Raw genomic sequence first — 27,758 nt, 5'->3', positions numbered from 1 at the left:
CACACGCACATGAATGGAGGAACCTTGCACACTTACACACTCACACAAGGTGGAGAGCATGCACTGGAGTACACACTACCTCTACACTTACACACTCACACAAGGTGGAGAGCATGCACTGGAGTACACACTACCTCTACACCTACACACTCACACAAGGTGGAGAGCATGCACTGGAGTGCACACTACCTCTACACTTACACACTCACACAAGGTGGAGAGCATGCACTGGAGTACACACTACCTCTACCCTTACACACTCACACAAGGTGGAGAGCATGCACTGGAGTACACACTACCTCTACACTTACACACTCACACAAGGTGGAGAGCATGCACTGGAGTCCACACTACCTCTATGAAAAACTCTACAGCTGTACATAATCATATAAGCCCGGGCTGGCAGCCACAATAGGATAATGGAAGTAAAAGTGTAAATATACAGCAATCTAAAGGGCTGCACAACTACTTACTCATCTAATTCTAATGGTTCATTCAGCACTGTCTAATTTCCACTCTCCAGGAGGACTTCAGTAGTTCATTTCTCCTTATATTAGAGGTACTGTTTGATCCTCGTTAGCCAGTATGATAAAGGAAAGCTCTTTTATTACACTCCTGGGAAAACAGATGCATACTGATAACATGCAATCTGGTATCAGACTGAAAAATCTTGGCTTTATATTAGGTTTTCCAGGAGAGTGTCTGTGTTGTAAATCTGGGTTCAGGCACTGATAATTGCAAAGAATGCATACTGAATGCAGGTAATTTGTTTCCACTATTTTCATCTCGCACATATGGCATACTCTTATGAACCTATCTTATCAATAAAAATACTGTTTCCCATATTCTGCTGAGAAGACAGTTTTGTACATCAACCAATAAAATCCCGTTTTCAGTTAAAAAAAATAAAGAAACTGATAATGAACATGCTAAAAATTGCAAATAATAAAAAATATAAATTCAGGCTCATGATTTAACTAATCATAAATATTTTTTTAGCTCTGCTCATCCATAGTGCTCCCACTCCAGATATTCTGGACCCCTCATCCATCTTCTGGTCACCTTGTGAAGTCCTATATGCATGCCAACCCAAACCCATGTTGAGCCTAACCCTGCCTGTGGAGAAGTCATGTGACATTGTTAATCCAATGAGGATGCCTTCACTTATTTTGCATGCAGAAGTATCATAATGGAGCAAGCACATTATCATATTTGCACCTCTTTTGATGTTCTTGTACAAACTTCCATTTATATTTTTCTGGATTTTCCCTGTATACATCTTTGTTGACTATCCATTCTGATGGGTAAACTGATTTTCTCTCTCTCAGATTTCTCTCTGTCCAGCTGCAGAACATTATGATATTTCCCTAAAGACACTTGGATGGCTAGAAGTTATCAATAAAGTAAAATTATTTCATCTGAATGTTACACGTAGGTTGCTATATGATAACAACTACCATAAATATTTGCAACCTCTATAATATTATGTGACCCCAAAATATCCAAATCTTTAGGTCATTACTAGCTCACAGATGAAATAGCTGTAGGTGTAAGTTATTCAAACAGTAGGTGGTTGTAGTGCGGAATAATCTTTCTGAAGGAGTAAGAAGCAAAAACAGCTAGTATATATTCAAAAGAAAGGTAAACAACCCGCATTAAAATAGCCTAGGATATTCAGTGCGACTTAATACATCCATGGCCTGCCAGTACAATATTTACAGCAGCTTTTATTGAAAATCTTTATCATAGATAATAATTAATCACTATGCCTTTTCCTCTGAACTCCCTCCTGTCTATCTATTTTATTTTATTTGCATTTATTTACCAGGAAAGTTCAACTAAGTTGGAAACCCCATTTTTTACTAGAAGCCTGGGAAGAAAACGTCCAAAAAAATTAAAAATCGCTGTACAGTGTACAGTTGAACAAATATATGTATAATGTATATATATATTGTACACATTTAAGCATTGACAGACATAATGTAACATTTCAGAATGTTCATTCAAAAGGTAATAGTTGAGTACAGAAGGTGAGGAACATAATGGAATATTACATAACAGTAGAAGGAGGTGATTTTATAATAGCAGTAAGAGGACTTGTAATATGATATATACTTAATGCAAATGGCAGTAGAGCATTTCACATTCTGAAAGCATTCAGAGAAACATATCACACTGCAGTAGAGCATATCACCTTCTGGAAACAAAGACAATTTTTTTATTTTCTTGGGGAATAAGATTTGTGAAAGAGGACCTACTGAGATAAGTCTGAGGCAGGTTAAGTGAGGGGATTGCTACAGTATACAGTGGGAGTATCCAGTGTGGATGACTGGCATTAATAAATTCATGCAAGATATACAGAAGTCATCCTACTATCCCACTTAGCTAAAGTGTACCTTGTTCTACCACCTATATTAAAATGAATGTACTGAACTTTTTTATTTAATTTGTAGTCATTCCCTAAAACAGGACATAGGACACATTAGATACAGGCACCTTCAGTTCTAGGTCTGTAGATCTGTCATCTACAAACACCATCAGTTGTAAGTCTATAGGCCTATCAAGCAACCTTTTTTGAAGTTCAGAATCTAAAGTGTTCCCATCTGATTGTTTTATCCATGTCCCAGTATTATACTTTCCCTGAGCAGTTTAGATGCTGTCAAGAAGCACTATCTGGTAATTTCAGAGGCTTTTAGACTCCTTGCATATAATACTTGACCAACAAATGCAGAGGTCTGCAAAACACAAACACAAGCCAGCATTTTATTGGTGTTTAAGAAGAGACAATGATTCAGCTGATGGCCTACTGCTGTTTCTGAGTAGCCAAACAAAACATGAACCAGATAAAGACTAGGTGTGCATTCCTGATGAGGTGAATAGGTGTGCATGCAGCCTGCAGTCTGCTAATGCGCAGGTTGTTTCAGTTATGTTTGTTTTATTTGCCACAATAAAAAAGACAAAAGCATTCATCTGAAATGCAGAAATGAGTCTAAACCCTTTATAAGACCATGTTTTCTGTATTAGAGGCACTATTAAAGGGATACAGGACTATTTCAGCATGTATTGAAAGCATTGTGTTTGTTACTAAGCATTAAGTCTACTACAATTTTTTTTTAGGACAGCACTTTTTATAATAATGCTTATTGTTCTCATGTTGTAATAGGTTCTGATGGTGACTGTGAATGGCAATCCCATTGATTTCCACAATATAAATCCTACTCTGGCCATCGAAAATGGACCAGCAAAATTAGATGTATATTCAACACCACAGTATAAATGGGAGCAACCAGATGAAACATCAGGTGGGTTATGTGTGAAATAAACTGTGCATCATAGACAGATTTCATGGTTTGTTAATGTAACTGCTTAATTTTTCTTTAGTGCATTCCACATTGAATGTATTTAAGTGCAATCAGAATATTGCCAACAGACAGTTGCCAATGTTAGTGAGGGCAATATCACCCACAAACAGACATGCAGTATAATCACCTCTGTGGTCAGCATTCCCCAGACTACATAGCCAAAAGGCAATGTGTTTTGTGTGTGTGTGTGTGTCTGTGTGTCTGTGTGTCTGTGTGTATCAATTTGGAGAAAAGCAGGAATTAGCAATTCACAAATCAGAGGAAGAAATACATATACAATATATGTGCTACCTTGCCCATTACATTGGTTGCATACCTCTCAACTGTCCAGATTTTTGGCTTATATTTTTGGCCTGTTCCTCATAAAATTTGTAGTTTTCTGGCAAATCACTGGAATGATCTGAGGATTGACGGCAATAAATAATGACATGCATTTGAGTTTCAGACTTCAAATCCTTCAGAAAATGTATGTTAAAACAAACCCTGTTACTCTAGCAACTCTCTATTTTAAGAACAATATTTAAAATATGTCCCTCTGTTTTGTCAGGTTTCATCCAGATTTCTTACATTAATATGTTGAGAGGTATGTTACATTGTCATGATAAAATTCTAACCAATACCTCCACAGGTTGTTTCTTTCCTTTAAATATATCCCACCCCACATACCACCATTACCTCCAGTGTTATATCATACAATTATTTTCTTTTATTTTAAATTTTCACTAAAATGACAGCACCAATTATTCTAACATATTTTCATATACATAGGTTCATAGGTTCATAGGAGATTACTAGGCTAGCGGCCTTAGAGCCTTTAGAAGCCTAGCTATGTTAATCCTAAGTATACCCATTTGTTCGTTTTGGGTAGTTTGCAGAACAAACTTATGAACAGAGCAGGCCTGTGATCAACACTGGCTACCCCTATCCATCAGGGATATGAGTGCCACCCCAGGGGAGATTTTGTGGTCTCCCATCCAGATATCTAGGCTGCTTTGAATAGGATCAGTGAGTAGCTCTGTTTTATGTGAATAGGAGGTCTATTCCAGAGAGGCAGCAGTTTCTAGGAAACATATGTGTCTCTGCAGCATGTTCTGTTAATGTCACAGGCTAGGCTGAGATCCCTAGTGCAAGTGACACCTGTACCATTTGACTAGTGGATGTACAATATTTCCATTTGGGCAGGGTCAGAGATTGCCCTATAGGCCAGGCACAAGTCACCTCTCAGCATCCTATAAAGTACAGCGTAAAGTGACAGGGCTTTCAGCCTGTCCACAGTCTGGTGAGGTACATGAAATAGAGTGCATTATACTCTATTAGTGGTCTGATGAGGGCCAAGTTCACTGGAGTTATAACATCCCTTGACCTGAATGCTATGCCCTTGCTTATGAGGTGCGCTACATACAAGCCTTTCTTTACCACTGTGGAAACTTGGTGGTCAAAGTTCAGATTGGTCTCAAGCTGTGCTCCCAAGTCTCACACCACTGGGTTGTAATTCAGGAGGGTACTGTCAATATTATAATATGTAGAGAATTCCATTTTTCTAAAGGGAATAATAATGCATTTTTTTTGCATTTAATTTTAGACCATGGCTTTGCCACCAATCATTTGTTTGCATTAGCCCTTCTTGTAATATGTTGATATCATTGGGGGACCCAGGGACCCAGTTTGCAATCATCAGTGAACATGAGAGCCAGAGGCCATCTACATTGGTCTGGACATCTGAGAAATAGATGCCAAGCAGTAAAGGGACCAGCACAGACCACTGTGGTACTCCACTGGTGACAGGTCTACTGGTGGAGGTGGAGTCACTAATTTTGACAGAGTGTGTTATGTCACTGAGCCAATTGGCTAGCCATCTATTAATGTAAGGGTTAATCTCCAGCTGGGAGAGCTGCTAAATGATGCCAGAGTGGGGGATTGTGTCAAAAGTCTTGGAGAGGTCAAGACAGGTTGTGTGCACTGTCTTACCTTTGTCCATGGCTTTGGGGACATTCTCAAAGAAGTCCACCAGGTTTAAAAAGCATGATCTACCCTTAACAAAGCCAAACTGGGTTGGCTCCAGTTTTCAGAAGTTGCCTATATCCTTCTTGATAAGGTCCATGATAATTCTTTCCATGGCTTTGCAAATGAGGTTGCTTAGACTTATGGGTCTGTAGTTCCCAGGGTCGGTTGATGACCACCCTTTTTGTAGGGTAATTACTGTTGCTGTTCTCCATTCCATAGGAACATGGCCAGATCTTAAGCTATGATTAAAGAGAATGCCAAGTTGGTCTGCTAAGTCTTGTTTTAGATTGTTTAGTAAACAACATGGGATATTTATCTCATCCTATTGAGGCTGTTTTTTGGCCTTGTAGAGTGCAGAGATGACCTGTTCTCTAGAGATACTAGGCAAAAGACTGTTGTCAGGTATGCTTTGGGATATGGTAAGTGGGGATAGGGAGGTGAAGTTAGCTCTGACTCTCTCAGCTAGCAGGTTGGCGATATCTTCCATTATAGTATGAGTACAACCAATTCAACACAGCTGGGCATTCCCTCTTAGACTTCAGATGTAGTTAAAGAATGCCATATGATTATCCTTGGCTAGGGATGCAATTTTAGTTTGATTATTTCCTTTAGAAAACTTTACTAGATTATAATTTTCTTGTTTTGGCTTAGGAGGTAACTCTTCCTCTGCAGACTAATATCCCTCTTGCTTTTTGGACAACAGCTTATTCCTCTTGCTATATAACCTGTTTATACATGAAGTCCACCACAGTGGCTTGTTTTTATGGAAAGACCTGGTTCTGATTCAGTAAGGTACAGCAGAGTTTATGCAGTCACTTAAATGTTTTTACAGGGCATTTGCATACACTTCTGCATAGTGATCATTGATGTCTGTGATTGCTGGTGGTGTGAAGCTTTTTATACCACTCTTTGTAGGATGTAGTTAGTTTTGTAAAGTATTTTTATAATTTTTGTTCCTGTGAGGGTGTCAGTTGCAGTAGTTACTTCAAACGAGACTGATTTATGGTCTGACCTAACCATGGAGGGAATCATGCATGGGGAAGTACCGTGACTCCCCCTCACATTGGTGAGTACTATATCCAGAACATTAGACCCCTAGTTAGGGGTGCAGACTGTCTATTCCAGAGCAAAAATGTTTTTGCTCTTGTATGTCCCCCTGTCTATGGAAGGATAGTTGAAATCTCCTTTGACTGAGATGTTGGGTTGTATGGCGTGAGATTCCAGTAAACTGAGGTAGGCAGTGTGCTTCTCCTGGTTCATGGTGAGGGATCTATAGATAGCAATGATGTGGTATGGTACTTTACCAATAGTTAATTGGACATGGAGGAGTCCAAGGAGTCATGCTGTTCAACCAGTCTGGAAGTATATTTGGATTTTAATGAAGATGAATACACCTCCACCTTTGGTTCCTTCACGCTCATGTTGAAGTATGAATATGTGGAAGGCATTGTAGTCTTGCACAGCTGGGTGCTCTTAGTGGCCTTGAACCATGTCTGGGTAATTGTACAGACATCAGCATCCTCAAAAGGTGAGGAATGCTTCCAGGGGAGTGTAGTTTCCTGTTTAAACTTCTACCATTAAGCAGCATGACCCTGAGTTTTTCTCGATTAGATTTTGTTATGTTGGAAAATTTGTTGTTTTGATTTTGCCTAAAAAAGGCACTATGGGGGAGGCATGGGCCTTAGCCAGTATCCGAAAACCTAGGGGGGGCAGGTTTAGACTATCTCTAGCAAAGTACTGAGGTCTTTCTACCACATTACCCTGGACTGACATCAGAAGCTGAGACAATTGTTGAAGTCAATAATTTTTTTTTTTTTTATTTTTATTTTTTATTTATTTTTTTTTTTTGGCATCATCCTGGGTGAGGGTAGGATACTGCTTAGGGCTGTCTGGGACATATAATCAGAGAGTTCTGCCTTGTCTCTCTCTTCATATAGTCCACAGAGGTACATCTCAGTTCATTCACTCCAACATGGAATATGACAGTCATAATGGTACTTGTTGTTTAGTGACTTGAGTGCATGCACAATTTGTCAGATCCTGGTACCTGATAGGAAGATGACCGTGACTTTCTCCTTGTTCAAGTCTGGTGAGGGGAACATCTGTGTGTCTCACTATGGAATCACCTAAGACCAAGACATTTGATGTGCTTTGCCTTAGGGGCTTATTTGTTGAGACAAATCACACTTTCATTTGTTCTTTCTTTCCATACAGTTGTATTCTCTCCAGACCATAACAACATGCATTTATTTTAAACATCAGTTTTTCAGTTTTTTTCTTTACCTCCCACTGGCCTCTGAAGTCACTCAATACAATTGGAACTTTAATTTATATTAGTTTTTACCTAACTGTGCATGCCCTGTCTTTTCTTCCACCCAATAAACATCTTCATTTATATGCTGTATCAGGCCATGTCATACTATGACCACACATCACCTGAACTGCCCATTAAAATAAGCAAGAAGGGATGAATAAACACAAAAACACTTCTTGAAACATTGAGCTCACTGTTTGCTTTCCATCTACCTCATGTCTGTAAGTCCTTTAATCAGAAGCAACATAATTGCTAGTCTCTCTGCACCATATCATCTCTCTTTCCCTAGACTCTCATCTGTCTATTTAATATATCCACCAAGACATAACAGCCTATAGAAAGACAATCTGAAATCTGCAAAGTAAACGATCATTCCCTTATTCTCTTAATTCTTCTTTATTGAATTTACTTTTATGATTTGGTTTTTAATACTAACCTGCTACTTCTCCAACCTTTTCCATCCATTGCTTAAATTCTGCCTCTACTTCGAGCTTTTGTCTTACATTTCATCCACTTGTAATATCAGTTTATAATTTTCATACTTCTGACAGATAGATTAAGAACAAATCAGACTTTTAATGTATTACTGAAACCAGCAACAAGCAAGTCTATAAACAAGCTAAGCTAGTCTTCATAATATTGTAAGCTCTACTAACTCCACATATATTTAAATTTCATCATTCATCCATTCTTTATTTAACATAACATTGGTATTTTGCAGGAGTCTCTCTTAAGATGGTTTGCCATTCTAACTCCTCGCTCTTTGATACTTAATTAGTATTTCTTATTTGTCTTAGTATACCAGTATTGGAAGTTTAAATTGCATTTTTCAGTGCTTGTGCCTTATCAATCAGCCATTCAGTGTGAAGGCAGAATAATTGTGTTCTACAACCCCAGGTCTTCTTGCTATGGATATATATCTTTACCTAGGATTAGAAATGTTATGTCTTTTTTTAACAAATTTAATATTATCTCTGTATTTTTCACTGCTCTACTACTCTATTGTACAATTGTCCATATCCTGTGGAGCTTTTCTCCCCAGGCCTCCACTGAAAATGGGCTCTTCCAGGCCCAGTGGACTATTCCAGTCATCAAACTGTAATAAATAAATATGGATACTTTCTGAATTGATTGCCACAGTTTCTTCACTTATTCTGCCCACTCAAAAAGAAGCACAAACACATCTCAGACAACACACAGTAAAATGTAAGTTTATTTCTATTTCACCTGTTCTGGAGTGTCATTACCTTTTACTTCAAATGACAAGCTGGCTACCAATAATACACAGAGCCACATTTCTGACCTAGAACTCTGTTTACAATTTGATCATAATACATATTGCCCTTCCTTCCTTCCTTCCTTATCTAGAAAAGTCTTTTTCAAGCCTTTCTCTACAACTCTTCATTCCTCATTGGAGTCTAACAAAGCACTCGTCATTTCAGCAAATTCATTGAAGTACTGACCATATGAGCAAACTTGTCTTTTCCCATTCCTCCCCTTGTAATCATAAACCCATTTCTGTACTTATCCTATCACCAAAATCTAAGAAAGGCTTCTCTATAACCAGCTTATAGATTGCTTCAGTGAATAAAGCATCCTTACAGATGTGCAGTGTTGTTTCATGTCTGGAAAAAATACTTTTAGAGCCATCTACACAATAGCTGACAAAATCTGCAATGCTCTGGAAAGTAATAAAGCTACAGGTGCCATACTGATAGTCATCACTAGAGCTTTTGAGAGTATTAATCACAACTTACTCATCAGAAAGTTTGAGTTATTAGGATTGGGCTCCAGTTGCATTACTTGGTTTAAAAACAAAACAGTTAACATTCAAATAGGTAGTACCTCCTCTGATGAAGGTAATTTCTCAACAGTTGTGCCACAAAGGTCATAGGGACACAAACAATCACATATGCATGCACACATACACCCAGCAGTGAAGAATGGATTATTGATTCACCTTCAGTGACAAGCCACCCACCAAGCAGCTCACCTTCACTTAACCTACACTTTTTGTAAGTTTTATTGGCCTGAATGTTCTTGTCCTGTGCTACCTTCCTGAATAGTTTGAATTACCATGTCTTCTCTACTGATTTGGTATCTAGTTCTTTTAAATTCTAAAGGACAAACTCATCATTTGCAGGACGAATTAGCACTGTTTAAGAAGCATTCATAATTATCTCTCATTCAGGAACACCATCCTAATGACACTCAACATGGAAGTTCAGCCGTGTTACTGGCCTTGATATTCGCTGTCGGTACTCTTAATTCTCGTTTAGTTATCTTAATTCCTGAATAACCTCCATTCTGTTTTGGATGCTATTTGCTAGTTTCTGCTAAGTAAAAAAAATAAATAAAACCCCAAAAGCAATGGCATGGAACACTACACAATGTGGCAAATCAGTTTTGGTGTTATTGTATGTGATGACAACACAAAATTATTCGAATGTATAAAAAACATAGGCCTATTCACAAAAATTGCAGATACAGATAACTATAATTTCAAAAGCTGCCTTCCCAAATTTTGTAAGTGATTACACTTTTGCTTCACAGCTCAGCCACAGTATTATATTTAATTTAGTGTGCTCCTAAGACACACAGTTTGTGGTTTGTTTAAATGCTGTATTTAACATGAATGGAAGTACTGTGATCAAAATGTATATAGGGAGACAGCCATTGCCACTTATTTATCGTGCACACAGCCATTGTGCCAGTTTCCCTTGTTTGGAGGCAGCAATGTCCTGAATGGCTTTGTTCAGTACTTCTACTCATACATGAATATTTATGGACACAGAAGTGCAAGATTACAAGTACTATTTTATTTTTTAGCATCAATAATGTAGTTTATAAAATCACATAAATCATGTAGAATTTCCTTTTTTAAAAGCATCTTGCATATGAAAATACATTCTTGTTGTAAGGCATTGTGTTAATTTCCTGTCCTGTGTTAGCCTTAATCAGACAAAATTTGTAACATAAATACTTTCATTTTCAGAAAAGAAAGAAGAAGAGGAAGATGATGAAGAAGAAGAAGGGGATGATGATGGGGAGTCGGATGAAGAAAAGGAAAATCCTAAGGTCCATGCATTAGTCACAGTCTTCCGATTTATAATGAAGCAGAGTTACATTTGCGCACTTATTGCTATGATGGTATGTATTAAGATAAAAAAGAAAATGTAATGTTTATTAGCACACCTGTAGTATTTATTTGTGAGATATTAACCAACTCCTTTTTTTTTTCAATTTCTTTTTCTCGTTTTTTTCTTATATCATTTACTTTACCTCCTTCCCTTTGTCTCATTACCCCTACTTCTGTTTTAAGTTATATATCTCCTCATCTGTATTGTACTTTTCAAGCAAACAATCCACATCTTTTGATATTGTTGCTATTTTTTAAAACCTTTCTTTGTTTTCCTGTATTCGTTATTTATTTCCTTATTCAGTAAATTGATCTTGTTTGTATTTTTTCTTTAATGTAGATCAGTAAGTTTGTGTATTTTCCTACATGCTCTAGTTATTCAGTCTGTACTATTATTATTACTGCCTATATTACTGCTCTGTTGTAGTCAACATTGTACCTTTTTTAACAAAGATATAGGTATTATTTATTGTTAACAATCACTTGTTAATGGCACTTTTCTCCCCAAGGCGTCTCCTGAAAATGGGTTTTATGTACATTCATTTTTTTTTCTGGTAAACTAATGTGAAACAAATAAGTAAAAAGATGCACAATGAAAAATGGCTTCATTACAATAGCGGATCTGTAATGATCAGAGGACAGTTAATTATCTACATCGGTTCCCAGATTCTGACTGCAGGATCAACTTTAAGGGAGGTGCTGTCAGTGTGATGCTTACAAAGGAAGACATGCTTGTCACAGGGTAATATTATTCATTTCTTGGCATTTAGCGTTAGTCCATCTTTATGACACAAGCTGTTTGTTTGGGAAAAGTATTCTTGAAGGATTGTGGTGTCCTCTGGTAAATAATGGTGGTGCCAAATTTATAGTCATCTGCCAACTTGGTCAGCCATAAAGCCTTAACATTTGCGTTGACCACCAAGAAGTAAATGTCAAAGTAGAGTGCCCAATGACTGCATCCTGGGGTACACTGCTAGTAATAGTTCTGTTGCAGAATTTAGGGGTTCCCAACCTATTTTTTTATATTTTCTGTGTGGGCCAATTAGCTGTCCATAGAAATTTACATTAAGTTGGGAGAGTTCATCTGTGTACATGAGTGTGGGATGGTGTCGGTTGTCTTTGTGAGGTCTAGATACATGGTCAGTACTGACTTGCACTCATCCATTGCTTCAATAATCTCCTCAAACAAGTCAGCCAGGATAATTAAGCAGGACTTGCCGTTGACAAATCTAAATTGCCTTGGCTCAAGGGTTTGTAGGGGGAAAGTTGAATCCTTTCAGCTATTTACATATGGCGTAGAATTTGGTAGAAAAAAGATTCAGTATAAGCAGAGTACTCATTAGTTTGGAAAGGGATTTTGAATTTAGCCAGGACATCACATGGTTTTATTAGATTAGCCTTAGCATAATTATGAGGTATTGGAAGAAGTTTCTGGCTTCAGTCTTATAGTGAAAGTGAATCATTTTGGCTGAATTTAACCAGGGAGGAAGTTACAACAGGTGGAAAGCAAAGCTGTTCCATATTGGTAAGGACCAAGTCCAAGATTTTATCATCCCTGGTTAGGATTTGGACTAATTGGTCCAGAAAGCTTGCATTTATGATGTACAGAAATTTCTGGGTACACATGTTTATGGATGTTTAAGTCTCCAAGTGGATGGAGGGTAGTTGAGGTCACTTAGGAGAATGATGTTTAGCTTGATGCTTAGTGACTCCATACTATTTAGATAGGATGTATGGGCTTAGGGGGGCATAGAGGGGGTCCTATAGGCAGTTATTTATTTATTTAATTAATTTATTATTTATTTATTTATTTAACATTTGTTGACCAGGAAAGTCCAACTAGGACAGAGCCTATTTTCAGTGGAGGCCCAGGGAAAAGCTCTCCAGACACATGTCTTTAGACTGTGGGAGGAAACCTGAGTACCCGGAGGAAACGCACGTGAACACAGGGAGGACATGCAAACTACACACAGAAGGCACCCCAGCCAAGAATCAACCCAGAGAACCTCTTGCTGTGAAGCAATAATGTTAACCACTGTACCACTGTGATATGATTAGGGATTTTGTTGATAGTAAGTTGGACATGGAGGAGTTCCAGGATGTTATCTTGTCTAAGATGTCTTGAGGTGATTTTTTTAAAAATATGGAGACATCAATGCCTTTATTGTAGTCATTCAGTCCAGTGAGCTTGACTATGTAGCTAGCATTGATACCCTACTACAATGGAGTGCTGTCATTGGTCTGGAACCAAGTTTCTATGACAATGCATATGTCAGTGTTCTCCAAGGTAAGAAAGGCATGTAGGGAGTGGTGTTTATTTTTTGTTTGTTTGTTTATTAAGGTTCCTAACATTATGCAACAATACTTTTATGCTGTCTGGATTCTGTTTTGTTATGATGGAGGTTTCAGCAGACTGACATGACCTAAAAAAGGCACTATGAGTGGACAAGGATTTAGCCAATATGCAAAAGTCATGGGAGGGTAGGTGCAGGCCATACCTGGCAAAGCAGTTAGGACTGTTTACCATTTCCTCCCAGGCTGATATATATTGCACTGTCTTTGAAAGACATAAGAAGCCAAAGCAATTGTTAAAGTCAATAATCTTTTGTTCATCTTACGGCATCATTCTTGGTGATGGTAGAAAGCTGCTCAAAGCAAGGTTCATACCTACCCCTGGCACATATTCCGGGCGCTCCAGCATGCCTGCCTACATACAGTCAAGGGAGGTGCATCTCAGAATACTTAAACCATGTGCACTATGACTGTGTCATATTTGTACTTGTAGTGCAAAGACCTGAGTGCACATGTGATGTGCTGAATCCCAGCACCTGATAGGCATCTGATCGTGACTCTCTCCTTGTTCAGCCTGGTGAATAGCACATTTGCGTGTCTCATTGTGAAGTCAGCTACAACTAGGATATTTGATTGTGTCTCAAAATTTGCCTTATGAGATTTTGACTTGAAACAAATTCACTCTTGGATGTATATTTTACAGAGGGCGCTGCCAGCATTGTGTGTTTGTGAGGCTGCTGAGGGTACTTGTTTCTTAGTTACATTCAGAAGGCCTTTTTGATTTAGGTAAGTTATTTTTAAGAGATTCAGCACATGCAGGTCTATTTGTTTGGTCTGAGCTGTGAGTGTGTGTGTGTGTGTGTGTGTGTGTGTGTGTGTGTGTGTGTGTGTGTGTGTGTGTGTGTGTGTGTGTGTGTGTGTGTGTGTGTGTGTATTTGGTTTAGTGTTGTGTTTTCTAGTACTGACAACCTGCATGTTATTTGGCATGGATTTTTATCCATTAACATTATATAACTACATATCACACACTGCGTCAGTAAGTGGAGCAAATAGTAGGCACTGTTGGCAGTAAATGTGGCAATCACACTTATGGAAAACAATGGGCGGGGAAATATTTAAATAGTTAAAGGAATGGACTTTGCAAAATAATACTTTTATAAATAATGACAGCAACCAATGGAAACGGGTTGAAGTTTTATGGTCAAATTAATGTAAGGGGCAGACAACAAGATAGAACACAATAAAGAACGGGGTGAGAGCTGGAGATTGTTTCATCCACTTATCTCTGTTGTTTGATAGTCTCAGATTGGCACAGACAGAAGCTGAAGACTTAATTAAATAGCTCTTGGCCTCAGACAACAAAAGCAATTAACTGAAACCCTACCTTCACTTGAAAGTAAAAAGAACATATGCAGCACAAGTTGGTTCTGTATTTCTCTCATAAAAGGACAAGCATGACTTCATTTCAAAAGTCAGATCACTTAAAAGGCAAAAACAGTGCAGCTATTTAGTTGATACTAAATACAGGCTTAAAAATGTACAGCACTTTACTGAGAACCTGTAGGGGTCGAAATAACAAAAACATTGATTTAAAAGAACTTAATGATTTAAAGCCGCTAAAACAAATACAAACTATTACTTCAAGACAGAAAATATGATGGAAAACAGGTAAGACAGACACAGACGGTCAAAATAAACATAAAAACAGATAAAAATATTGAAAATTTCTATTAGCTCTTGAGTTTGTTGATACCATGTATCCCCTTATTTTTTTATTATGAACTATATTTTGGAAGTTGACATTATATCTGTTATGTACAGCTAATGACGCCAGTATTTTAGATGGCTTTGTAAAACTACAAATTTGCATGTTACAAAGTGATTTACAAGTCATTTTGCACAAAGTCTGTGTCCTCTGCCACTCATGTAATGTTTATAATGGGGCTCATAACTCTCAACCTCTTACCTCAAAAGATCGGGAAACAGCCAGAAATGATGGGAACAAAGGCCCAAAAAGAGGGATACATGTAACTATTGCTATTAGAAACATAGAAAGTTACTAGAATGAAAGTTTTTTTTTTGCTATGATGCATATTCTGAAGGATCTGAATTCTGAAACTCAAATGTCTGTTATTATTTAGTGACTTCACTCCTCAATGAATAGCCAGGAAACTACACATTTGATGAGGAACAAACCAAAATATGAGGCAAAAAATCGGGGCATTCTTTGAAAATTTGGACAGCTGAGAGCTATTATGGAGCTTCCTAACAAATGTCTAACAAACTGTCTTACTGATCATATTACAGGGTGATACATTTGGCTTATTACCATCACAAGCTGCAGATGGTTCTAGCTTCTGAACCGTGTGCCTGTGAACATAGTAATTAACTTGTGAAATCCTAGTTAATTTATAGGATGATTCACTATTTGCTAGATGTTTTTTTTTTCTTTTATTGTGGATTTAGTCACTAAATTAAACATTTAAATGGGGATACTGTGTTTGGATTAGTCAGAGCCAACACATTTTCAGGAAAGCTTAATGTTCCTCTTCCAGGGAGCAGGCTTGTTTCTGACAGAATTTGAAATGGCCTAAAGCAATGGCATGTTATGCTTGTTTGTGTGAGATCACACAACAAACAGGTTCAGCAATAACTTCAGCAATAATTTTGTGTTAGTTTTCTGTGCAATTATTTTTAATGAAAACTCATATTGGCACTATATGCAGCTGTTATCTTGAGTATCTCATCAAACATTGAACACTCTTAAGAGCAAACAAAGAAAGTGCAATCATTTTGGATTGAATCTAAAATGATCGAAAACAACAAATATTAAAAAAAAATATTTCCAGTAGTTAAGCCCCTCCAACTCCCCCTGATAATTATATATACCAACTTCAAGATCACACAACAGTGGGATAAGGGCAAATTCTCTTACCCTAATACACTATGATCCCATACAAAAGACTGATGGCAAAAATTCCATTGAAAACAATGTTCATTCATATGAGCTTTTGATGTTATTCCAGACTGATCATATGAGCATTCGCTTTTTTGACCTATTACCCTTATCGCATATACACTACAGTTGTTGTTTTATGTGTTATTACTGTATGGAAATCAATAGCTAAAATGCCCTTTCCTAGATCACTAAGTACCCTTCTTACCTTCCACTGCCCCTCAGCCTTCATCACATCCTCCCAGCCTTCAGCACATGCTCAGAATGCTGAAGACAGGTAGAGAATAGAAAAAGGATCTCAGCCTGGCTTTCCTTACTATATACTGAAACATTTTATTAAGTTATTGCCATGCTTTGTCAGATTTGCTTGAATATGTAAATATTTGCAACATTTTACTCAAAAATAAAATAAAATTAATTATAAAAATATGCAGACTTATTGTGAAGAGCAAGATAAAAACTGTGGAAATTGTGGAAACACTGCAAACACAGTTTTCCAGTGCTGCTGCTCATAGTTTTAATCCTCTGTCCTAACCTGCCAGAGTAAGTATCTTACTTTGGAACAATAACTGTTAATTTTATCCCAATAATTAAGTTAAAGATCGTGTTCAGTTATGATGTACCAAGTACAGTTTACAAAATAAATGAGTCGTAACTACCTGAACAAAATGTTGGCCATAAAATTAATTGAATAATTTTTTAAATTTTCATAAACACACACCACATTTCTCTGTAATAGTTCTACACATATTTTAAGCAAGGAGAAAAAGTCACAAAATATTTGGGACGAAAGCACTTATATCGACACTTGTTTCTGTTGCAATAAATTAAAAGTGACTGTGGATTTCCTGGCATACTTGCTACTTTATTTTTGGCTAGAATCCCTTTCTGGTGTGGATTTCACAGCTCTTATTTCCTGCATCCTGTGGTTTGTGACTTTTTCACCTCGCTTGTGGTTTTACACATTTTAAATTGCTTTCAGTCTTACATCTGTACTAACATCTGTCCATTTAGTTTTCACAGTCTTTCTCCAACATTCATTCCAGTACCATTTCTACTTTCTTCTCCAGCTCACAATTTGTTTCCCACACTTCAATCTCCAGCACTGTTCTTTGCCACCTTACACACACACACACACACACACACACACACACACACACACACACACACACACACACACACACAATTTGTTAACTTCTTCGTACGATTGGTCCAACCTCCAAGGCACAGGGGAGAGAAGCAGCTCAGTTCAATTAGGTTCTCTACCTTGAGCAGCACAGTAGCTGAACCAGTTAAATCCAGTCTGGCAGAAGGTTGCATATTTTGCAATGAACCAAGTAATTTATATTTTTGGCTTCCACTATGAGTGGATGAAAGCAAATGCACAGAGGATCAGAATCCCTGAACTGCATTCTCAGATGTTTGGGGGGAATTTCCCCCAAAAGGGAGTCAGGTCTTGCACAACTCGCCAACAGTGATTTTGTATGGAGGAAGTCAGATCATTGGCGAGTTGATGCTCGGGCAGTTGAAGCTCGAGAGGTTACGCTTCACCCACCAGTAGGATAACCACATTTTTGATACAGTTGTACCAGCTTGGATCAATAAATACTCCATTTCAACCACCTGATGATGGTTGTGTTGTTGCAGTTAAATTCAACCCCCCCGGGGGTCGATGCTGTTGTGCTTCCCAACCATTTCCATGACCTGTAGCATTTGAGTCTCTGTAAACCTTCAATTATACTCTCCAAAAGGTTACACTTTTCTAAGGCAGTGTGATCTAGCAAATTACTGGAATATTTCCTTGTCCAACAAGCTTTCTCAAATGCAAATAATTTTAATGACACCAGTTTGGATTTGCAAAATAACTTAATATAATCTGGCAAAAGTAATGGGTTATAAATTTATCATACAGAATCAAATGGTGAGTATTATCTTAACAGGAGATTAATCATTGTATTTCCCAGGGTGTGTACCCATTCATTTATAACCGTAAATCTGCAATACTTCATTATTTATTACTGTAAAATCCGTAGTGTATAATATCTAATTGACAGTGGCTGGCCAGTGCATGTTTCTAAGCCTATCTAACTGAAAATCAGTCATCATAGCAAATGATAATGAACTCCTACAGTTCCCCTTTCATTATATGTTAATGTGAAACAATTACTTTTACTGCTTTCCCGGTTTTCTGAATCAGTTTCAAGTCAAAATACGAATAGCCAGGTCCATGTACAAACACAGAATAACTGAATTTTACTTAAAACACAATTAATCAACTGCTATACCCAGAGCAGTATGATACAAATTGCCAGAAGACGAGTGATAGTTCCTTCCTGAGAACATTTGAAATCTGCACCATAGGGTGTCGAGCAGTACCATATATTTCCTTCTCTAAAATCTACAAATTGCTTATGTCAGCTGCAATAGTCTGTTACCTTCCATTTTTTTGTAAAATCCATTTACATCACAAAAAATAGTATATATTAAAACCTGTACTTCTACACAAATGTTTTACAAAAACTCCTGCCTTTTTTGGCTTGCGTCAATCCAGATCATATTTTGAATATTTCTTTATTATTTTCTTTATCTCAGTCTATCTCATTTTTCCCTTCTTTTCATTTCCCTCCATGTCACCATGTCTTCAATCCATTACATGAACTTACCTGCAGCAGTATTTTGTTTTTTTTTTTTCCTGTACGTCTGCAGTCAGACTATAAGAATACTATGTAGAATATCTAATTTCTCATTCACAGTTGCCTGTCAAACCTTGACATGAAGAAACTGACAGTCTGAGTAATGGGTGAATGTGTTTTCTACTAAAATGCCCGAGTTGTACCATATATAGTCTGTTATCATGTGTTCTTTAACTCTGTTAATGCACCACTTCTTAATTAAAAGCTAGAGTCCTGAAGATGTAAGGTGAAAATGAACTAGAGTTATCTAGGGTCTTAACGATGTTATTATTGTATAGTATAAAACAAAGCGTTCCATAATACCATTTGATGTAGGAATAAACAGGTAATCCAGCTCTGCCATGAGGTGACAAGTGCAAATTTATTTTAGATGTTCTTCGTGTTTCACTGTGGCAGTCATTACATTTGGGTTATCTGCTTGCAGGTAGCCCTCAGTCGGCCTGATTAACAAAGTCTTGGGTCCTGCATTGGGTGCTGTCCCTTCTTCCATGACGTCAGGTCATCAGGGGTATAAAACATGCAGCTGACACCGTTACATCAGTCTTTCTTGCCGTGTGGTGCCCGAAGCAAAAGCAGTTCGCAAGTGCCGGTCGGCCAACTCCTGAAATTTTCATTTTTGAGTTTCAGAACCAGTGTCTTCAACTAAAGCTAAGTACCCCATTGGGGAAACTTTTTCTTGCTCCTTACTGATGTCAGTAAAAGTTAATAATTACATTACTTGTGGAAAGCAAATATCTCATAAAGATTTTCATTCGTACTATATTCCTTGCCTAGGCCCTGACCACGACGTACCTTGCTGTTGGTTTTCTGCTTTATTTAATCAGTGCACTATCAGTCATCAGTATATTTTCGCCTCTAAATTTTTCGGTTCTCGGTTTAATTATCCAGAAATGTTGTCAGTTAGCCATCTGACTACCGGGATTCAAAAAAAATGTAAACATAAAGACAGAGACAGGCCACCAAGGTCCAAAACTGCCGATGACACTTCTCCTAAGCCAGTCATCAGTTCACCGGTAATCAGTGAGGTGCTTTCGCAGCCCCTAATACCCGCTACTTCTGATTCTCAGGCCTCTACTGAGACCCATTCGGAGTCCGGTATGCAGCAAAATGCTTCAACTATGGAACCCGTGGATGTCTCTACCATGGATGGGTCCGGGGCCGCTGTGCAGGCACCGGCTTCAGAGGGTGTATTCAGGCCTATGGACTTGCATATTAAACTGACGCCTCCTTCTTTTCTTTGGCCTAAATCTTGTTCCGTGCTTAATAAAATGATGCCCAGGCCACATGCTCAGGCCTCTATGCCTAAAGAACAAATGATAAGAATGGCTGAAGATCTAATAACTCTAATCAGGGGTAGCCACCCCCCCCCCCCAAGAGGTCTAGGACTGAAGTTGGTTATGAATCTTCTGATCAGGATTCTGTTTTTTCTGATTCTTTTGATGATCTGGATTTGCCCTTATCTACTTATGAAGATTCTGATGCAGAGGACTCCATTCCCTCTGCTTCCCCTCCTGAGGATTTTTCTTTTGGGGAAACATTACATACTCTAAGGGTGCATTTCCACTGGGAAAACCAGGATTTTTCTGATTCAAAAAGAGGCTTAAGGATTTCCTTCTCCTACCTCAGCATAGGCCTTTAGCTATTCCTCCTGTACTAGACATTGTTGATTATGCTTTTTCGGAATCTAGTTTGGCCCTGATTCCCTACCTCCTGCTCCCAGAACACCTGACAGATACTACAGGGTCCCTGAGTCCCACAAGTTCCTTTTTAAAAATCCAATTGCAGATCCAGAGACTATTTCACAGGGGCCAAGGGCATTAAGGCTTCTACTGCTAAAAATCCTACCCCTTCTGATAGAGACTCCAGGGTGCTGGATAGATGGGGTAAGAAGGTTTACACTTCTGCAACCTTGGCCATTAGGGCTTTAAACTGCCAGTTACATTTGTTAAAGTATTAGCAACATGTTATTGGACTGCTTAAACAGAAAATTATGTTGATTCCTGACTGTGTGGAAAATAAAGAATTACAGGATTTAATGCATTCTGCTGAACAAGTTGGAAAACATACATTGCAATTTGGCTTGGATTCATTAGAAGCTTCTTGCAGGGCTGCTGTTACTGGGTCTGTGCTCAGAAGGCATGCTTGGCTTAAGGAGCAATCTTTGCCTGATCATGTTAATGCTAAATTGTTGGATGCTCCTTTAAATCAGGACCGCCTCTTTGGCAACAAGGCTGAGGAAGTTCTTAAAAAGATGGAAGATAAAGCTAAATCTATGCAGACTGGTAAATATTTTTTACAAGTTCAGCCTCCTAGATTTAGTAGGCACTGGCCCTCTAAGAATTGGTCCTTTCCAGCCCCTTCCAGGTCTTCTCAAGCCAAACCCAGACACAGCAAAAACCCCAGGTTTCAGTCCCAGGGGACACACAGAACTAAGCAGTGGGGGGCCTCCACTTCCAAATCTGGGAATAATAGGACTCCCCCCTATGGTAAACTGTCTCAATGCCTTCCTTTTAAAATTTCCAAGCACTTATCAACTGACTGACCCTTTGCAGGGAAAGATTGCTCTTCATGCAAAGAATTGGGAACTCATTACCCAGGACAAATGGGTTTTAAATATAGTGTCCCAGGGTACAGATTTCACTTCCACATGTTGCCAACACCAAGCAGGTGGCCGGACCTACCCCCAAATCAGTGGGTAGAGGCCCAAAAACAAGTACTTTCTCTCTTAAGCATGGGGGCTATTCAACTTGTACCAGAAGAGGAAAAGGGTCAAGGATTCTACTCGAGACTTTTCCTGGTACCCAGAAAAGACAATTCATGGCATCCTATCCTGGACCTGTCTACGCTAAATACCTTTTTGGAGATTCCAAAATTCAAGATGCTTACTCTTCACCAATTACATCTTATGCTAGACAAAGATGCCTGGTTGGCAACACTAGATTTAAAAGAAGCTTACCTGCACATCCCAATCAGGGAATCTTGCAGAAGATACCTACGCTTCAAAGCAGGCTACACGCACTATCAGTTCTCTGCACTGTCCTTTGGCTTATCTACTACGCCCAGGGTATTCACAAAGTGCCTAGCTCCAATTATTGCATTTTGCAGGCAAAGAAATATTCAAATATACCCATACCTGGACAATTGTTTAATTCAGGCAGAAAGCCAGGACATACTTTTGAATCATCTGGCCTTTGTACAAAGGGTTCTAACTTGTCTGGGGTACACCATAAACAAAAAGAAATCACACCTGGTACTCTGTCAACAAATTATATTCCTGGCAGCAAGCTTGAATAAAACTTCCCAGATGGCTTACCTCATGCCAGCGAAACAAATTAATTTGACAACCTACTTCAAACAAGTGGCCACAAAAATCCTGCTATCTGCAAGACAAATACTGCAAGCCTTGGGGTTCATGGCCTCCTGCATTCTTCTAATTCCATATGCAAGACTGCATATGAGGAAACTTCAGTGGTATCTAAAAAGCCTATGGTGTCAACATTCTCAAGACCTTAAAACAATGATTCCTATCATACCTTGCCTACGCCTAGAGTTCCTTTGGTGGGCAGAGACCTGCCACCAAAACAAGGGACTACCTTTCACACAACCCCCGGCCTCCTAAACCCTAACAACAGATACATCAGACTATGCATGGGGGGCACACCTGGCAGGGAAGTGCATTCAGTGCAAATGGAACCCAAGTCAAATGCACCTGCATATCAATCAAAAAGAAATGTTAACTGTACAGAATGCTCTGACAGCCTTCAAGGACCACATTCTTCCAGGACAACTAATGGTAAAGACAGACAACACCACTGTTATCTGGTACATAAACAAGCAGGGGTTACACATTCTTACCCCCTCTGCAGACTAGCCATGGCATTCTGGAACACAGTCTTGAGCTACCAAGTGCACCTACAAGCTCAATTCCTGTCAGGAAAATTAAATACACTGGCAGACTGACTAAGCAGAAACCTCATGGACCCACATGAGTGGAAACTGGAACCAAGGATTTTCAACATGTTGACAAGCAAATAGGGGAGCCCAGATAGAGACCTGTTTGCCTCTCTCCAGCACTACCAATTGGACAAATTTTGCACAAGGACTTCCCACAAACAAGCCTGGAAAGTGGATGCTCTGTCCTTCAGCTGGAAAAACCTATCAGTCTATGCCTTCCCACCTCTGCCTGTGCTCTCCAAAGTACTACTAAAAATCAAAGAGGACAAACCAAGGATGATTTTGATTGCTCCAGATTGGCCACAACAACATTGGTACCCCCTCCTGTGCAGTGTGTCATGGTTATTTCCATGGCACCTGCCTCAGACTCCTTCCCTGCTGTCTCAGCAGGAGAACCAAATTCTGCACCCTCAGCTTCTAACACTGAACCTTGCAGCCTGGCTAATTACATAATCTCTCCTTTACCATCCCTCAGCAAACCTGTGATGGATATCATTTTAGAGGCAAGGAGGCCTAGTACTACAAAATCTTATGCTGAAAATTGGAAAAGATTCTGTGCCTGGAACCAATCTCAAGGGATGAGCACAGCAGCACCCAATTTACCTCAGATTTTACAATACTTAACTGAGATGCTTCACCAGGGCCTGTCTTTTTCCTCCATTAAAATCCACGCCTCAGCCATTTCAGCTCATTATAACACAGAACCTCCCCTCTTCTCTCATCCACTACTCAAGCAGTTCCTCAGAGGGGCCAAAAATTTGAGACCACCCAGGAGAGCTCCAACCCCAGCCTCGGACCTTAACTTTGTCTTGGAGAAACTCACTCTTCCTCCTTTTGAGCCAGCTGCTACTGCAGACTTAAAATTTCTTTCTTGGAAAACAGCTTTCCTTTTAGCAATCACTTCACCCAGGAGGGTGTATGAATTACAGGCCCTTATGGCAGTGGAGCCTTTCGTCATCTTTCATGCAGACAGGGTGTCCCTCAGAACCAATCCATCCTTCATGCCCAAGGTGGTATCCAGTGTGGCTCTTAATCAGTCCATTAATTTGCCAACCTTCTTTCCTAATCCACAGAATAAAGGGGAATGGATACTACATTCCTTAGATGTGCACAGACAACTTAGATTTTACTTGGACAGGACTAAACCTCAAAGGAAATCTGAACAACTGCTGGTGGCATTTGCTGCAGGGGCAGAGGGGAAGGTTATTTCAAAGCAAACCATTTCTGAATAGATAAGCCATTGCATTCATTTCTGCTATAAGCACCATGGAAAACCTATCCCGCAAGGGATCAGACCTTACTCCACCAGGGCTGCATCTACCTTTACAGCCTTTCTCAGAGGCGTCCCTACCAGGGACATCCTAGAAGCTGCTACCTGGAGTTCTGTACATACTTTCACCAAGCATTATCATTTGCCAATTTTCTCTAAATCCAGAACTGGCTTTGCCACTGCAGTCTTGCAGGGCCTTATAGCTGGCCCTAATGCTATCTAAATTCCTCCTCCCAACCATAGCTTTGGGAATCTTCCCAAATGTAATGACTGCAACAGTGAAACACAAAGAACATAGTACAGTTGTGTACACTTACCATAAATGTAGATGTTCGAGTGTATTCACTGTTGCAGTCCTGGTTACCCTCCCTCCAGCCCCCTAACTTGTTTTGGCTATACCTCTACTTTCCTTTACTATGCTTAAAAGCCTTTTTAGTGTATTTACTTTTTTGTTGGAGGTATATCTTTGTACTTTTATATTTAATTGCTTCCCATTAGGGGGACACCTGACATCTGGGGCAAGAAAAACTGATGTAATGACATCAGCTGCATGTTTTATACCCCTGATGACCTGACATCATGGAAGAAGGGACAGCAACTGACACAGGACCCAAGACTTTGTTAATCAGGCCGACTGAGGGCTACCTGCAAGCAGATGACCCAAATGTAATGACTGCAACAGTGAATATACTTAAACATCTACATTTATGGTAAGTATACACAACTGTACTTTCTTATATCTAAGGAATTTATAAAAGCTAGTAATTCAAACAGTACTGCAGAAACATTAATAGCCAGTATAAAAAGTAATTAAATGCAGGACATTTGTCGCAGATGCTCTCATGAATTAACAATGATGGCATATTTTAAACAGCATCTTAATATTTATCAAAGTCAAAATAATTGTTCTTCTGCTAAAAAGTTATAAAGCTTAAAGTCTGATAAACACAGACACTCAACAGTCCTGCTATCAAATCAAGTTGTCCTTGCCCTCTCCAGCAGCCATTCTGATGCAGAACTAAAGTTTAGATACAATTCCTCTTCTAAAAACTAAAGTCTCAAAACTCAGCAGCACTCATCTGCATGACACCACAGTTTCACAAATATGGTCTCTTCATTTTGTGCAGTAACACGTACCACACACTGGCCATCCCAGCAGTTCATAACCCAGTCAACAAGAGAATCTGCAGCAAGCAGGGAAACTGGATTAAAAAATTTGCCAGTATCAGCCCAACTACAGCCATCCAGCAACAGTGGCAGCAAAGCTGACTTACTCGGAATATCCTTGCAAATCTACAAATGGAATCCAAGCATGTGTGGAATGTCCACTGTCTGGTAGCCACCCGTCACCATTGTCAGGAGTGGAAACTGAGAAACAAACTCTCATCAAATGTTATCATTGTAAGGAACAAGTGAACACCTACTACTGAGTCATTGCTCTTTAGGGATATAAGTGAACATATCCTTTCCTATAAAAAAGTATAGTAAACAAAATCACAGAATTTCATTCCTGGATTGCCAACATCTCCCACCATATCTTAACTCTGGCTGAAACCTAGCTGAACCCCCTTATCTCAAACACAGAAATCTTACATACAGGCTGTAACATCCTCTGGTCTGACAAAACCAATAAGAGGAGTGGAGATTTTGCCATCCTTTATACTGAACAACTCATTCCAGCCTCAATTTCTCTACTTACCTTTGAGCCTGCAGAACACCTTATCATCAACTGTCATCTAAATCCACATAAAAAAGTTGCCATAGCCTCCATCTACATACCTCATAGAAATAATATCTCCATCCCCGAGAACATTCTTTACTGGTTAGCTAATACTATTCCATGTGAAACCATTCTTCTTGGTGACATTAACATTGATTGGGCCAAATTTTCTACTTCATCACCTAGTCATAGTCTCAACCTTCACAGCTTCCACCAACTTATATCCTCCCATACTCAAACTAACAAAAATTGTACCTCTGATCCAACGTTGGATTGGATTCTCATCTCAGATCCCAACCTTTATCATAAGTGTGGCACACTTTATAACTCTCTTAGTGACCACTCCCCGACCCTTATCCATAGAGTCTCCAAACATACTCCTAAAAAACACCTCTATAGAGATCATCATAAGCTTCACCAGTTCAACACTGACACCTTTAATTCCACTTTGTCTAATGTAAAATGATCCTTCCTTCAACACCTCCCTCTCAATGAGGATGTAACTTCTTTTAATAAAGTATTCCTAGATACACTTAACTCCATGGCACCTATAAGAAAAATCAGAATACAATCTAACTCAGCCCCCTGGCTCAAAAAACATACCCGCTCCATTATACATAAAAGAGACAGTACCTGGAAAGCCTGGATCAAAAATAAGCCCCTATTTTACTTCAAAGATATAAGGAGCTAAGAAACCTGTCAAAATACTTGTTATTGACAAGAAAACTTTATTCTGTTCCAGCCAACGTAACCCACATAAAAATCCCCAAAAAAAATTCTGGAATTCCATTAATCATCTTTATCCCAGCAATCCTCCAACTCCCAACCCGTTCCCACAGAATACTGTTACTGAAACTCCCACTCTCCTTAACAACTATTTAATTGAAACAATCCAAAAACTTACACAAAATAGTAATACCTCCTCTTCCCCTCCTTTAGCCCCCAACATAATTCCTCTCGATACACAAAATAGTAATACTTCCACTACCCCCTTCACCTCCAAATATGACACCCTTCAATACCTTCTCTTTCAAACCTGTACCCACCTCCTTCATCAAATCCCTCCTTTCCAAACTCAAACCTTGCTCCCCCACTTCTGATAAACTGCCTGTCTTCTTTCTCAAAACTGGTACAGAATCCATTGTCTACCCCATCTCCATACTCATAAATTGTTCCATTACTGAAGCCTGTGTCCCTGATTTATGGAAATCCTTCTACACTATTCCTTTTCATAAGGGTGGAAACTCTACCGATCCATCTAACTATAGACCCATCACCATCCTGTCCCCCATTTCCAAAATTCTGGAAAAGTGTATTCACAGACAGCCACTCAAACACCTTCTAGATAATAACCTGCTAACATCCACCAAACATGGCTTTAGACCCTACCACAGCACTTCCACTCCACTACTTTCCTTCACCCATACAGTAGCTGAGGCCCGGGACAACAACAGGTTAGTCTCCTGTTTATTTCTTGATCTTTCTAAAGCTTACAACACTGTCTCTCACTCTAAACTTCTAGCTGAACTTTCCAACCTCCAGCTCTCTACTTCTTCCTTAAACTGGTTCTCAAGTTACCTCACCAATAGGCAACAATCCATTCACTAGCAAACTGTCTTCTCCCCCTTCCAACCTGTCAACACTGGTGTTCCACAAGGATCTATCTTAGGCCCCCCTCTTGTTCTATATTTTCACTAACAATCTACATTCTGCCTGTAACCCCTCAACACTCCTTCAATGTGCTGATGGTTCTACTCTTATTACCACTACACATAGCATCCCTGATCTCTTATCTCTAACTCAGTACTCCTTTTCTTCTGTCAAAACATGGCTTTCTGACAACTCATACTTAATCCTAAAAAAACTAAACTGCTTCCCTTCCATCCTAAAACACTGGCACATCACAAATCCTCCTTTTCCATCATCTCCCTCAACAATATCATCATTAAACCGGAACCCCATACTAAATTACTAGACATCATTATTAATGATCAATAAAATTATGACACACACATCCAACACTGTATAAAGAAAACACACCAGAAACTTGGTCT

At 39.0% G+C, this 27,758-nt stretch overlaps 1 protein-coding gene across 1 annotated transcript in view; it reads left to right on the top strand.

Moving 5' to 3' along the window:
• PIEZO2 (piezo type mechanosensitive ion channel component 2) overlaps nucleotides 1–27,758 on the top strand; it is a gene marked incomplete in the record, with an annotated part of 2,710,318 nt that overhangs the window by 1,628,752 nt on the left and 1,053,808 nt on the right. Inside the window, 2 exon segments of the mRNA XM_044067359.1 lie at nucleotides 3,164–3,302; nucleotides 10,676–10,830. Coding sequence (XP_043923294.1) covers nucleotides 3,164–3,302; nucleotides 10,676–10,830 — 294 coding nt within the window.

Source organism: Protopterus annectens, chromosome 3.part1, assembly GCF_019279795.1.
Source record: "Protopterus annectens isolate FY-2018-M chromosome 3.part1, PAN1.0, whole genome shotgun sequence".
Taxonomy (NCBI): Eukaryota; Metazoa; Chordata; order Ceratodontiformes; family Protopteridae; genus Protopterus; species Protopterus annectens.
This window is presented reverse-complemented; position numbering and strand designations above follow the sequence as displayed.